At 36.9% G+C, this 16,376-nt stretch overlaps 1 protein-coding gene across 2 annotated transcripts in view; it reads left to right on the top strand.

The window, feature by feature from the left end:
* Nucleotides 1–16,376, top strand: part of LOC134651920 (regulating synaptic membrane exocytosis protein 1) — a 72,545-nt gene that overhangs the window by 23,297 nt on the left and 32,872 nt on the right. For both annotated transcript variants that reach the window (XM_063507033.1, XM_063507032.1), the window contains exon 2: nucleotides 9,769–9,883. In XM_063507033.1, coding sequence (XP_063363103.1) covers nucleotides 9,769–9,883 — 115 coding nt within the window. The remainder of the gene's footprint in view (nucleotides 1–9,768; nucleotides 9,884–16,376) is intronic.

Here is a 16,376-nt window from a genome sequence, read left to right on the forward strand (position 1 = left end):
CTACCAGTTTCTCCAGTGTTTTGAGGAAAAACGATGACAGACTTATCGGCCTGTATGATTTGGCTTCTGTGTAATCTGCTTTGCCTGGTTTAGGCAAATACGTTACTTTTACCATCCTCCATACACGCGGCACGTGTCCGAATACAATTTCTATTCGAATTTTAAACAATTAACGCTACTAAGCTCACTGACGAGCAATTTAGGAACTAAAGTTTTGCAATAGAAAGGAGGATGGGTCAATTATACATAGTGCTGCAGACATTTTGGACAAGTCATTGATTCACTTCTGTCGGCACTCCCGGAGTACAACTCGTTATTTTTTTTTTTCAACATAAATAGGACGTTTTGCAATAGAGCCTTTTGGCGAAAGAGACAAGGATATTTTTCAAAAGGTGTCACAAAAAAGCATGGTTTTCTACCATGTCAAAAACATAATTATATATATTTTTTTTTGATAATACATAATTTAAACCTAGTCGAACATGAAAAACAAATACACTTCGTTTAGCCTGGAAGTAGCGAAGCTTAAATACTGAAAGAAGTGTTTATTCAAAGCTTTAAAGAACCTTATTAAACCAATTTTACTCTTCTCACGGCGTTCAATGAAAACAAAGCGGCGGCGCGAGCGAACGGAACGTCTGCTAAATAAATGTTTTATGGCGTTTCTCTTTTTAAATGCTAATTCATCCTAAGGTGAGCCGAACGCTTCGGGATAAAAGCTTTGGAATGAACCTTATTAAATTCTGGGTTTCATACACGAGGATCGACTTTGTATAATCTTGATTTTATATGTTTATGCCTCACGTATAACCTAACGCTCTGTTCGAGAACGTCATGGATTACTAACGATTTATACGGCTCCAGTAGGTACCAAGGTATATATCAAAACAGCGTGGAGGTAGGCACGGCTTGCTCATTGCTTTTGGCCGGTAACCGCCCACGCATTATGACATGTAAACATATGTCTTCGAGCGACGTTTCCCATTAAACATACGTTACAAGCCGAGTTGGCCCCGCACCCGCCCACGGGGGCTATAATTAATACATCAACCTTTATCAAATACACCGATAACATAGAATATAATATGTTTATATGTTGTGTAGAAAGGTAACTATCATACACAATTTAATGGTCTAGGCTCAAAATGATATATGTGCTGTGTCATACTTTGAAACGATTTAAAGAAAATGGAGAAAAAACAACAGGTTGCACTCTGGGAGCGCCGGCAGAAGTGAAAACTCAATCACTATTGCAAAATGTCTGCAGCACTATGTATAATTGAGGTTAACGCCATCTAGCGTTATTTCGTCGCATTACTTGAAACCCCTAAGCACATCACTGTTAGTACTCGAGTTATATTAATACCAGTTAGAGGGAAACTCACTAGATGGCATTTCAATCAATAAAGAAAAACTCAATGACATTGAAGTAACAGTTTTTCGATCAGGTCACGTGTCCGTCTTACGTCTATTCACATCACGTCGTACCTACTTAACATTTTTTCCCCATCACAAAAAGTGCACAGCGCCGCTAAAAAAGTTTTCACTTCAAAAAAAACACAATAATAACAGCATACCTTCAGATCCACCGCGCAGGCTTCGTCATCATACATAAAGCTCATCCACCCGAGGTTTCGTCAAAATAAAACTAGATTTATGATGTAACTAATTTATAATTTGTAGGTATTGATTATTATTAAGGTAAACGTACTAGTGCTCGACATGCAAATGCGCAATAGATAGCACCCTGCTGTCACCTCTATTATGTTTCAAGATGACATGTAATGGGACCGCGTCGAGCAATACATAAGTATACGCTAACGTCTACGTAAACTACTTTTTCTACTAGTCGACTGCAATGCTTGAATTAAGACTTCGTATACCAAAGTGAAATCGCATACTTTTTCCGCTATGGGACCCTAACTCAACTATAATATTCATTTCGATACAGTTTAGTCAACTATAATGAAATTGACCAATCGAAAGCGCGGAGCAAGTACCAGGGCCTCATGAGTTACGAGAAGGTGTCGTTGACCAACCGGCCGGGGGCGCGGGGCGCGAGGGCCGGGTCGCGTACGAGTATGAAGGTATCGCGGCTGCTCGCGCATCTTAGCTGTATACTTTTGGTTTTTTTATCTACATATATGATTCTTCTATGTACTAGTTTTAAGTTTTTTTTTGTTGACTCGTAGAAAAAGTATTGTATACAATAGTGATATAATCTAGCTTTTCAATCTCGTACCTTCCTTAGGCAACTCAGCAAGCTTCGTTGCCTAAACACGGTACTCGACTGAAAAGCTCTCCGTTATATCACGATTGTATAAAATACTATTCTATTCATCTCGCACACACTACTATAATATGCCAGTACGAGAGAGATGCATAAAACGTTACGTTACGTTCACACAGGTGGTAGCTGTACTGGAAAACCTTAGCTTCATATATAAGGGTCAATCTATAACTGTCAAATGTTGGTTCTTACGTTGCGTTGCCTATTATGATTTTTCTTCATATTCACTCATAAGAATATCCCGAAAATGCCCTTTTTAAATATATCACGGTGCCACTAAACGCTTTTTGGGGGTTACAGGCAGTCAGTAATTTACATGACATTTCAAAGTAATTATTTAATGCCGTTGACAAAGCATAAGTAATGAGGCCCATTATCCCATGAATAGCTAATCCCAAACTTCGTAGCGGTCGTGTGTACGGCTCCGAGGCTCAGCAAATAAACTGCCTTATATACTGCGTACCACAAAATATGCAGTCGAATTAAGCAATAATAGTCCTTGTGTCTGTGTTATAAGAACTCCGACATGATTTCATTTTCGTATAGCTTTACTACCCAGTAATTAATTCTGTTCGCTTTAAACTTCAACCGGAAGTTTTTCAATTTGCATCATTGCGCAGGATGCAATGTTAATATTGTAGAACTCGACAAAGGTTTCACAAATGAAGATAATGTTTTTATAGCGGGTAGGTATCTACTTCTCGTGTTTGTTTATACTAATTGTTTTCAGGTATTTTAGGTACTTAAGTGTAGTTGGTGTTTAGCCTATAAAAGCTTGAAAACCTTACCACCACATATGTACCTAGATCCATAGAGCTCCTAAAAGAAACCACCGCTCGGAAGTATGGTTTTTAAGGCCGATTAGTTAAATACTCAAACAAACCAACATATCTCCAAAGAAATAACATACGATAAAGATCCCGTCTAAAACATTACATGTAAAAAGATGTAGGTACAGTAAAATGGGGTGAGTAGGGGCAAAACTGACATTCAAACTTCGATAACATTTTATTTTTACATATGCAAACTGAATGGTTTATATACTAAGTGTTCCGGACGTTTGTATTTTAGTTTTTATTTTCTTTTGGGTAGTTACATTTCATAACTTTGACGATAAACAGGAAATCCCACCTCACCCCGTAGTCCCTCGTAATTGGGGTGAGATGGGATTTCATATAAAGGTGATTTTGGAAGTTTGTTGGATCGATTTTTTTATTATGAGTATTACTCTATAGTAATATCCATTTTAAATTGGAATACATTATTTTTGTAGCAGTAGCCTGGGATTTTAATTCCATCTCACCCCTCTTTCATCCCTTCTCTCCCCATTCATAACCCAACTCTCCCCGCGAACCCTACTCACCCCATTTTACGGTACTTAAGTCTCGTAGCGTACTTAGTTCTTTTACAACAAAAACGTTTTGAGATGTACCTAATGTCAAACCAAAGTCAGTATGTACCGGGGGTGTCCACAGAACTCGATTTTCATCTACTTGCCTATTTTAAAACCGTATCAGTATTAGATATCTCTATCTTTTAAATACATTATAATGTCTTGGCCATCTAGTGAAAGATAGCAAAGTTGAGTCGCGAGCGTAGCGAATGATTCAAAAGGTGGAATCTAGAACTAGAGCACAAGCACACGATTTACATTAGTTACATCAATCATGGCAACTTAGTTTTCAGAATATAAAAATGTTCAATTTTTGCTCTGCATTTTTTTGAGGTTAATAAGAAACCTACTTAGATTTAGCATATTTTACCTAGATGTAATTGTTTTGTAAAATATGTGATTAAATGAATTTTATCTTCTCTTGATTCTGAAATCCTATGATAGCGAAATAATGCGCCTTCGTGGTTTTACCAAGTCCCCGCTTTGTGCATCCAAGGCACACCACGAACAAAACCTGCAACGAACAAAAATTTTGTTTCCCCCCTTCAACAATATCTCGACAACGCGTTAAGCTCGAAATACCTGGCCTAAAAAGCTAAATTTCTGCAGAGCGAAGATAGGTGCCTACTTGAATCTTAAAGTTTAATCTTACTTTTCCACTTAACAAATGTCACAGAAATTGTAGCGTTCGCCCCGACCGTTCACGCTTTTTGAGCATTTCCTCGTTCCAGAAAGATAAGGAATTCTGTAATAAGAACGTCACGATCATCATGAAATAAAATTAACATCAGCAACTTATTGTCTGTTTTCGCGATCTCCTTTCATAGGTAATTAGATTTACAATAATGATCCTATGCGAGTTAAATTTAATATTTAGAGCACAGGTAATGTGAAATATCACGCAACTTTTGGGTGTTCGAGCAAATTTAAAACGAGAAGACATGGAAATATACAATAGAACCACAGCCGTAAAACATGGACCCGATGCACACTAGGACACTTTGGTCCGCGAATATTTGTTACAAGCGCCCCAGTTGGTACTAAATACTAACTCCTGCCTGAACGGACACGTTTCAGGAAAGTAGTCATATTTGTATCATACAACGGGAATAGTCCAGTCACAATTTTTTTATGGACTCAGTCGAAATAAATGGTATTTTTTGCATTAAAATTAAATATGATGAACTGCATTAAATCAGTATATAAAAAAGTCATAAATTTAGACTCTATGTTGGAATTGACGTACCTACATAAATAAATCTATAAGTAAAAAAAATAGAAAATCCAAACTGCATCTGCAGTACGAAAAACTATCAAATTTTTTTTACACGGAAATGCAAGAATTAAATGAGTCTTAAAGCGTGTCCAGACGAGGACGATTTTTCACCAATCTGATGAAATTGTTCGATCAAAATCATGACGTGCGGACGCAAACGCCAATTTGACTCGCTGATTTCAATCACCGAATATGACCAATATTACCCATAAAATGGAAGTGCGGACGCAAGAATACCAATTTGTGCCTCCAGTATTCGCCTTTGGGGACACTTTTTTTAATTTAGGACGTTCCAATATCGCCATAAAACTGAAATGGGTGATTAAATTGGAAATCGACGCCAATTTCGCCAATCGGTCGATTTGATCATCCCGTCTGGACTCCGCTTTAGGTAGGTAACTACTTATAATAAGTATATTCTTTCTTGGTACGAGTATTTGTTCGATTGCGTAAAGGGTAGGGTAAGTACACGTATATGCGTATAGCGTAAAAAATAATATACGAGTAATAATAAAGGAGGAATCGCCACGAGCCGTAATAAATAATTAAGTATTTATACTGTATATTAATAAGTCGAAAGTTATATTTGTTACCTCTGTAGCGGTTATTATCTCTGGTCATCCGACGCCAACGACGACATATTTCTTATGGTTACATTGTAAACGGAATAGAGTTTAGGTGGATGCTGAAAATAGCTTAGAAGAGCAATCAGGTTGTATGTCGGGAACGCGTAATTACATTCCATTGTTGTTCCACCCCCGCGCGGCCGCGTCGAAGCCACGTGATACGCTCAAATGTCCATTGTGGTCCTTCCCAGCGCTAAGGAAATAAAATACGGATAGTAAAACAACATCGTTGCTTCATAGCAATGAATCAGATTAAAAAGCATCTAATCAATACACTATATCTAGGAACTTTTATAACAATTCCAGCCAATGTATTGTAATTATTTCAGCTTAAATAAAAAACCGGGCGTGGACAACAGTACTTATGATGTTGCATTTAGGACAACACTAGTAGATAAATACATACTGTTAATACTGTTCAATAAAATGTTGCCGAACAACAAATTCGAAGTACATAGCTTTGTTAGCGGAAGGCTAAATGATGGAGCTTTAGTGTCATTAAGCCTGATAGCGTTTTGACTCCAGCCACAAAGCAGGTCAGCTTTAAACAATGCCGTGTTGAGTTACCAAAACAAAACGTAACCCAATTTGCGATTTAGCCACAATTTGTGTACAAAGCTTAGAAAATCGATGTTTTGTTATTCATGTCGACAAATGATAATTTCTCGTAAAAGGAAAAGCCGTTGGGACATGAGGATCGTTTAGGTGAAATTAAAGGATGCGGACGATTCTCGAGCCGTATGTCGTTAGCAATTAGAGTTGTAATGTAAATAGCGGCAGGCAACAAGTGGGTCAACCAGGGCCGTGACCCCCTCCCCGACCCGCGCCCGTAGCTCTAGCGGGTCATGAACACCGCCTGTTCATGACCTACTTTATCTTATAAATCTGCCGTTACCAACGCCGACTAGGATCGTAATATCTTCGGCACAGGTAGCAATAACTTTGATGTGTTTTTAAAACTTTGATTACTTTCTTCGAACTTTGAGGTCGGAGTGCTATGAGGATAACAAGACTTCATTAAAGATAGCTATGTATCTGTAAAAAAAGTGCCTAAATATTTGACAGGATTCCCTACGTGGAATAACTTTAAAACGACGTTAGATATACAAATAGCTACCTGGTTATAATACTTATAATGAGCCTCATAGATGCAACGGGGTTTTGTTAAAACGCTATTTAGATATATTGGGGTTTTGTTAAAACGTTATTTAGATGCTATTTGTGCGGTTGCCTTTACAACCTATTGTGTATGACGAGTGGAAACAAACATGTTTTAGAATAAAAGATCCTCCATCAACTGAGTCAATCTTACAATATATTTTTAATCTTAATCGTTAGCAGGTAGGTACTTGAGTGTAGTCAATTTGATACGCAAACTACCGAGACTCCGCTTTTTGAAGTGTTTACGAAGGGCGCGAGGTCATCTACATATATTGGATACCTACATAGATTGAGAGTTGGATGTGTAATAAACTGTTAATTCTATTATTTTCTACCCCTTCAAACACTAAGCAACTCTTTCTGAAGGCAAAGCCTCAATAAGCGGGGTTGCAAATTTGATTTATAATTTAACCGCGGGGCAAGTCACGAACGTTTGGTGGCAAATTCAATAATGTCAGGGGAGTGGGCAGCGCGCTGGCGAGCGGCGTACGCGCTCCCGAGAGGGCAGCGAGGCCTGATCTGCAGCTCTAATATTCATGAGACTATTAACTACGATAGTCAGGAGATGTCTGTGAAACACCTTGGTGTAGGTCTAAGAGAGGACACACTGTTTATTAACACAAAAGTTAAGTTTTTATTCGACAACCGCAATAACCACATTCAAGAAGTAGCAAAGAATGGAGGGTACGGGCGGGAAAAGAATGAATGAAATTAAAAAAACATGTCTATGATTCACTTATTTGTCAGAGATGACATTTAAAATAAGGTTGGCAACAATGTATTTCATACAATATGTTTTAAGTGGTCATTACACGAAGTATCGAAAAAGTGCCAAAAAGATACTGCATGCACAAATGATTTTTTGGGGAATATACTAAAGACTTGTCTCGGCAAATATAAGGTAGGGTTTGAAAGATGTGTGCACGACCCTTTAAATGACAAATAAAAGAACGGGAGTAGAAAAACTAAATAATATAGGTACCTATTATCATTATATTATAATGACAAATGTTTCTTAAGTAACCTCTTGAACTCGATGAAATAACAATGTTATAAATATAATTTAGCAAACAGGCGAGTTTTTATAATATTACATAAAATAAGAAAAACTGTTGAATTTCTCTTCCCCGTTTAGTAAGTGGATTTAGGACCGGTAGGTACCGAGACCCCCATTACCTCGGAACGGCTATAGTTTCCTTCCGCGGCGCGACTTGCCGCCCTTTACGAGAACAACGTCCGCTTGGAGTTAGCTTTGTTCACGGCTTACACCGCTTCCGCTGCTCTGAGATATAGCTTTTTTGATATTTAAAATACAGCGAGTTCATTTTCATTATTTCTGGCTATAAACTGTATTCTTTCTAAGTTTAAACTGGCTTTCTTGTTTGTAATCACGAATAACAGTTATCACAATTAAATATTAGTTAAGACCAAATTAGAGAACGGTACCTAAATAAAATAATCTAATACCTTTAAACGAGCAATTCTTGTTTATTTATAAATTTATTTCTATTTATTTCTTTTTATTTATTTATTTCTATTATATATATGTATATATATATATTTATATATATATATATATATATATATATATATATTTCGGGGATCTCGGAAACGGCTCCAACGATTTCGATGAAATTTGCTATATGGGGGTTTTCGGGGGCGAAAAATCGATCTAGCTAGGTCTTATCTCTGGAAAAACGCGCATTTTCGAGTTTTTATATGTTTTCCGAGCGAAGCTCGGTCACCCAGATATTTATTACCTATATGACATTAACCCTGGTATTGGAAAATTGGATGCAGCATTAGGTAGCTAATAATAGCGTATTTGGCTAGCTAGTTTACGGAGACGGCAAAAGAGAAAAACAATATTGCTACAGTTGCGATACGCCCTAACAGCAAGGTTATTGAGCGATGACTCGAACCAACAGCCAAACGGTACTTAACGGAGTTCGGGAGACGGCAATATTGATCTCCCCTTCTGATGTATTTCAGACTCCATCTGTTGCTCTCCATAAAATTTACGATAGTATTACTGAGTCGTTATTTTTGTATGAAGAGTTTTATCGCTCCGCGGCGACGGTTCCCGCGACACGACCTTTTCTTTGACGCGTTGTGACTTTTATTTTCAATGGAGTTTTTTACCGCTTGTTTGGTACGAATATTTGTTTAGAAGATACATAATGTACTACTGGTAGAATTATGATTAGATTAAACTAAATATAATATTACACTACTATAAATGACAACACAAACCTCTTAATGAACTTACCTACTGTAGGACTAAGTCGATAGTCGATTTGTGAAAGGTTTGCCCCGTAATATTTATTTATTTGAAAAAATCAGCCGTGATTCCAAGAATTACCATCTTCAATTATATAGTTTATAAACTTATATTTATAAACTACTAGAGTATAATAACAATACCTATACGTATACACAATATTACCTGATTCAAAAGCAAGAATATTAGAAATATACCCCTATGTACCCAACATTCCCACTTCGTTACTATAACCTAAATATATTAATTTGAAACAGCTCACAGTTCAAATAAATTACATATGCACCTCGAATGTGGCTATAGGGACTGTCTAAAACAAATGCAACTCTAGAATTATCTGGTTTCGGCTATTTAATTACTACGTTAAGTTAACATATATGAATTAGGCAGTAAGAATTTAGAGTTTAGACGACATTTATAAAGGAACATGAATCTAGTATAACTGGATTGGGCATGAGTGGTGGAGATAACTGACAGAACGGGATAGTCTTATGTATCTTTCAGTAGGAGTAGCAGCGAAAGCGCTATTATTGTTTGTCCTTGTCACAGTCTCACATCTTGTTTTATTCCTCACCGTAAATTGACCACCGTGATTGGTCGAATTCATTTGTTGCCCACCATAACAAATAAATTTGACCAATCATTGCGTCGCATTGCGTATGTTTTGTCCCTCACGGAGGCACGCGTAGACCACTTCTATAGGATGCTATCTTCTATGTAAAGGAAACTATGTGTTTGCAGATGGTGGCGACGGAGGACACGGCAAACACGGTGCCGGGACAGATCGAGGCGCCCGGCACCTTCGGCAAGCTGCGGCAGACGCTCTCCTCCAGCCTGCTCACGGCCCAGGACAAAGGTACGAGTAGTCAAAAACCGGCCAAGTGCGAGTCGGGCTCGCGCACGGAGGGTTCCGCACCATCAACAAAAAATAGAGCAAAACAAGCAAAAAAACGGTCACCCATCCAAGCACTGACCCCGCCCGACGTTGCTTAACTTCGGTCAAAAATCTTGTATGGGAGCCCCACTTAAATCTTTATTTTATTCTGTGTTTAGTATTTGTTGTTATAGCGGCAACAGAAATACATCATCTGTGAAAATGTCAACTGTCTAGCTATCACGGTTCGTGAGATACAGCCTGGTGACAGACGGACGGACGGACAGCGGAGTCTTAGTAATAGGGTCCCGTTTTTACCCTTTGGGTACGGAACCCTAAAAGTATCCAAATTCCAAATTGTTTATTTGTTAAACATAGGTAGGTACATCAGTAGATCTTAAATGTGTAATATAGTATCACTATGCTTCGCCACATGGCACACAAATAGCTACAGAGTACATACATGTAGCGTGCAATTTTACACTACGAGTAAGTCTTAATAAAATATACACGACAAATTAAAAGCTAATGTAAAAAAAATCTCTTGGATACTCTATAGGGGATGTGTTCCCCTATCCTATAGAGTATTCATGGCATACCTACTTACTAGAACTTTCAATTTAGGCTTATTATAATATTAATGGCGGTCTTTAAGATGGGAGTACGCTCCTTTCTTGAGGTCGGTTCATTCCAGAGTGTAGCTGTGCGAAGCAGGAAGTTATACTATTATTGTATTTTAATAAATTAAAGACAAGTTATATATTATTATAGTATTTCTGTTTGAAAAAGACTGTAGTTTTCGTTGCTATATAGAAAATTGAATACAAACAAAATATTAACACTCGCGAAACTGAATGAGAAATATTTAATATGCATTTGATTTGTAATGGCCTTATACGAAAGGTTTTTAACGTATTCTGCCAGCAACAGAATTGTAGTCGTTCGTAGTCGCTTTTCGCTATACGCGTTTTTCAATATTATCGGCTACGCTCGTAGCGCGTAGCACGTAGTATTAGGTAGGTAAACACCAAGAATATTCTGACGTATTCGAACTTCAAGATATTCACAAGAGACGACACGTACTAGATCTATTCTAGATACGTTATAATTTAGATTTCAACTAGTTCTCTTTTGCAGCGCAATTCGGACAGCCAATGTCACTTTTACGATAGATCGTGTTAGATATCTATTAGATGTGAATTAGATCTCTAAGTAATATCTTATGGAAATCGTTCTCCAGAATCGCAGAAATGTCAAATTTGACAGGTTAGATCTTAAACACATCGTTATCGTATCTTGGCGATGTCTAAAAGATATCTAATAGATGTCTATTACAAAATCCGAATCGGGCCCATTGTCTATTTTAGAAGTTATAAGAATCTATTATTCAAACACTTATATTTTTATGGCTCCGATAAAAATAATCAAACCCAACAAGAAATCCCTTTGTTATTCAGGCTGAGAAAGTTGCGTTGTAAATTGCTTGACCTTATCCCACGTTCTCTTTTGTTAACATATCATTACAATAAAATAATATGTTCTTAAGATATTGTACTTTTCTCGAACCTCGAAACAACTGTTCTACTAATTTACCTTTGGCATTACACCAAACCAAAGGTAAATTAGTAGAACAGTTGTAAATGTTAGCTCTGAACTTGATAAATAGCTTCGGGGCCTTCGGGCACTACCTAATAATATAGACGTCCATTTGTTTACGCGATATAAAATTAATAGTTGTGGGATCCTGAAAAAATAATCTTACTTAATATTATTCTTAAAAAAAAAACCGGCCAAGTGCGAGTCGGACTCGCGCACGGAGGGTTCCGCACCATCAACAAAAAATAGAGCAAAACAAGCAAAAAAACGGTCACCCATCCAAGTACTGACCCCGCCCGACGTTGCTTAACTTCGGTCAAAAATCACGTTTTTTGTATGGGAGCCCCACTTAAATCTTTATTTTATTCTGGTTTTAGTATTTGTTGTTATAGCGGCAACAGAAATACATCATCTGTGAAAATTTCAACTGTCTAGCTATCACGGTTCGTGAGATACAGCCTGGTGACAGACGGACGGACGGACGGACGGACGGACGGACGGACGGTCCCGTTTTTTACCCTTTGGGTACGGAACCCTAAAAATACTTTTAGTTAGATGTGATGGAATAGAAGAACACTATATAAAGGTATTAGGATAGTAATCGAACCAGCGCCTCAATAAAATATTTAATAAAATAATTAGTAGTTGTAATTAAGAATTAATTAACAAACTAAGAGTCGTCATTATACATACAATTTATATGGAATCTTGCGTAAGTCCAAAAAGTAGGTACTTCTGAAAACAATAGGTATGCGTCTAGCAAAGAGACGACCGTAATTGTAGATAGTACCTGTGCCAGAATTTGCTCAGTATAATTCCGAAACTTCATGAATTTTCCGTTTGCAAAAGTCTTTGAAGCTTAGTCGAACTGAAACTCGACGTAACAATTATAACGCAAAGAGCATTGTTAATTAGATCCGCCCAAACTCCGTTATTGTCCGAAACAAAATTATCTCCCGTAATAAAGGAATTCTCTTCAGTTGTTTCCAATTCATTTGCTTATACTCAGAGTGCCACCGCTCGGCGGTCTGATATAAATATCATTAATATTAAGTGAAAAGATGAAGAAATGTTTATTTTTCAACGAGTTTTGCTTTATTAATTGTCTGTTATGATTATTTTATTTCTCTGATCTTAATTATTAATAATAATATAATAAGCATCAGATCACGATCAAATACTTTATTAAAATTAACATTGAATACGGAACAAGTATCTACGCTGGGTACACGTCTAACTGATTAATTCCTTTTTTGACCGACGTAAGCCCTTGGAAATTTGACAAAGGTAGGCGACAACCGACAACATGTAACATATACGCTCATATCGCGGTGTAAATTCTGTAGCGCAAGCGGGTGGTGTATGTGTAGGAGTTGTAGGTAGGTGGAGTAAAATTTCACATTTGACTACTCTAACCCTTATTTATGTGTCTCTTTGGACTCGCAGGGCGATTAATTCATTCCGTTACTGCTACGAACTCGCAACTTTCGATTAAGTAATAAAATAAAATAATCCTTTCTAGCACCAGTATTTCTGGAAGCTTTCCGTAATTTTTATATTCAATTTATGTTAGTACGGAATAAAAGGTGCGTTACTATAATAAGTATGTACATAGGAGTATCGTAGGATTCTGTTATAGTTTTTTTTTATTCTACAATGTGTACACACGTAACAAGGTTCTTTCGTAGGTACATCAAAAATACTATGCGGAGTATACCATGGTCTAGCCATAAGGTCTGTTACAAAGTTCCAACACGACCATGACGACTATGAATTGAACATTATTGAAATGTACTTAATGTATGAAAACAATGTAACAGTTGAATATTAATGAAATACAATAAAGCATACATGTAGCTGTAACTAGACAAGGAGTTAAATATATCATAGTTATAGCATAAGAACAAAAAAAAGTATCTACGTAAGTTACTTAATGTTTATTTCACAACACAAGATTAACAACATAAAATTGGCATTTCAACAAATTAAGCTCCGAAGACAAGAATCTTACCGTTTTATTTCTCGGTTGTTCCGTACAGTTAACTTTGTAACAGAACTTATAGCAAGACTTACAGCTTTGCTCAGCTCTGTGGAGTTTATCGGCTTACGTTCAAATTGCAGGTCAATTTAATCATACTTCACGTGAATTTGGGACAATAACGTGCAGTATTTGTCAGGAGCTCAGAAAAGTTCGCGCAGGAATTTCTGAGCATTTCTCAATATTCACATAGCGGGATATGACGGGGCGAGCGCTCTTTGTTGTTAGCGGATTCCTCGCGCCACCTAGACACTAACTGCGGACTTATTTGAATTCCCATCGTTTCATTATAATTCAGAATTTCAAGACAGTATTCCGAACGTAATTCAAAGCTGGATGAATGATGTATTGCGTAATTTTTATTAAGTTAAATATTTAAGGCTTTAATTTTAGAGTTATTTGTCTACAATTTTATTGATTCCTCTGTGTAAAGGAAAATAAAATACTAATTTTACGGAATTATCCGTCTGGGAATTATAATAAAACGATGATACATCGTAAGACAATTAATGAATCACAATAAGTATTTAGACAAACTAAATTCTTTAATACTTATGGTTATTTTTGGAATCCTGCCAGCGTATTATGGATAGCTTTATCCATCTTTATCCACGTGATAAAATAACTGTCACTGTTTAACACCGTGGGAAAGAAAGTGACGGACACCGTTTTATCACGCTGTCACGTAGACAAGAACGACCATCATATCCGTACTGTATATGATTTTAGACTGAGTTGACATCCAAGAATGTAAGGCTTCCTAACTTATCTGTAGTTTTGGTTTGAAACAAATAAGGCTATTAGATCCAATTGGAAATTAAAACCGTTGATATTACGTGTGTGACAACGAGACACGGCGCGGGACTACACCACTGAACATCGAGAACAGATGGTGCGCTATAGGTTTTTGTTCTCGTTCATAATCGAACCATAAAAAAATGGTTACATTTACTTTTACGAAGCAAGTTGTAAACTCAGACCATTTTCTTTACCGTCAAATGTAATAAAGCGCTCTCTGAAACTTGCTACATGGTAAGAGAAAAGTTTGTTAATTTCCCATAAAATGTTAACGAACTTACTTACATCGTTTTTACAAGCGCTAAAAATGTAACTATGTATTTGAGAAGTACTTGGTAGGTAACTTGTCTATTTGGCCTGGTAAATAAAAGATTATAATTTATTACATACGCAAGATTTATTTGATTTATTTAGTCAGCAGTGTCAGCGCTAATTTGGTTATATGTAGTACATAGGCTGATGAGTGATGAGTTTGAGGAATTTAATCTAACTACTAGATACAGAACATCATCTATGTTAAATTTTCATACTCGTACATTTTGATGTACCTATATTTTTAGAAACAATTATTCTTAATAGCTTTCCAGTAACTACCAAGTAGTTTCCATTTTAAGATTTATTTAAACTTTATCGCACGATATAAAATTGTACAAATGACGGACTTAATTTCTTAAGGTATTCTCTACTAGTCAACCATTGGGTCAAACGGAAATTTCTAATTCTAGTTACGGCCCGTTTCGAAAAATGCTTCTAAGAAGTCACAACGATACGATACCGATCTTTCAGTGTCAAAGTGATGTTTTTTCGTTGAAGAAATTTCACTCTTGGCACTGACAGATCGGTATAGTATCACCGTGACGTCTCACAGTTAAGCGTTGTTCGAATCGGGCCGTTATAAACTTGTAATATTTAGGTACTTATGAGCTATGTGAACTCATCGCATCCTATCGATCTTTTACTTCGTCGTCAAAGTGATCAATTTCGTCGTAACGATCCGGAATTTCGTTTTTGCAAGCTACAAATACAAAAATATTAAAATATATACATATATTTTGTTCATTCTTTAAAATATTATTTTATTAAGCGCCAGCGTCGACGCACGTGCCAGCGTACGCTCAAGCCTCAGGGGATCCCTTCGGTAACGTAGAGTGCTACGACACACGCTACGACACGACTACGAAATCGTGCTACGGCGTAGCTACAAAGTTCGATAGACACAGAATTGGAGTCACTTTTTTTTTCACTTTCAAAATACTCATTCCTTTTTCATAGTTTCCAATACTAACTAAGAATAAAACGCCATGAAAATGTAAATTTAGAATATTATAATAAAGTATTCTGCGTAGAATTCGTACCTACTTCCATATCTCACTTGCATAGTCAATTACAGCATACTCTTACACCCGCTTATAGAATGATATCTGTGATTAAAATTATCCCCATATCATGGCTCCTCTACACGATGGGCCAGCGCCGGCCACTCCAAGGGACGCAGCCATGCGTTAGAGGGAGCAAGTGATATTGCTATCTCATTCTACCGCATGGCTGCGTCCCTTGGAGTGGCCGGCACTGGCCCATCGTGTAGAGGAGCCATCAAATATACTCGTAATCTAAGTGAATGGTTCAGCTGTTTTTGCATAAAGTGAAGAGATAGGTAACAGTCAGATAGAGAAATCGAGCTACTGACGGTACTGACTTAAGTAAGTAGTACAATTTTTGGAATTTATTTAATCAATGGTTAATGTAATTTATTAAATGTTTTAGTGCCTTAAAATACGAGTATACCTACTCCCTCTTGGAATGACCGATCGTGGAATGACCGGTTTGGGTCACAATCACATGCAAATGTTTTAATTTAAATTAATGACAGTTCGATTGTTTGTGGAAGCGTAATCTAACAAACAACCCGTGTGCTTGTTTTAGTAATGGACTTTCTAATGAGCATATGCGTGCCACCTATGCCAATACGAGTATTATAACAATGTATTTTTATTTTCTCATTTACCTTTTAAAAGTGGCTCCTATGCAGCTATGTTTAAAATT

The sequence above is a fragment of the Cydia amplana genome, chromosome 11 (assembly GCF_948474715.1).
Source record: "Cydia amplana chromosome 11, ilCydAmpl1.1, whole genome shotgun sequence".
Classification (NCBI taxonomy): Eukaryota; Metazoa; Arthropoda; class Insecta; order Lepidoptera; family Tortricidae; genus Cydia; species Cydia amplana.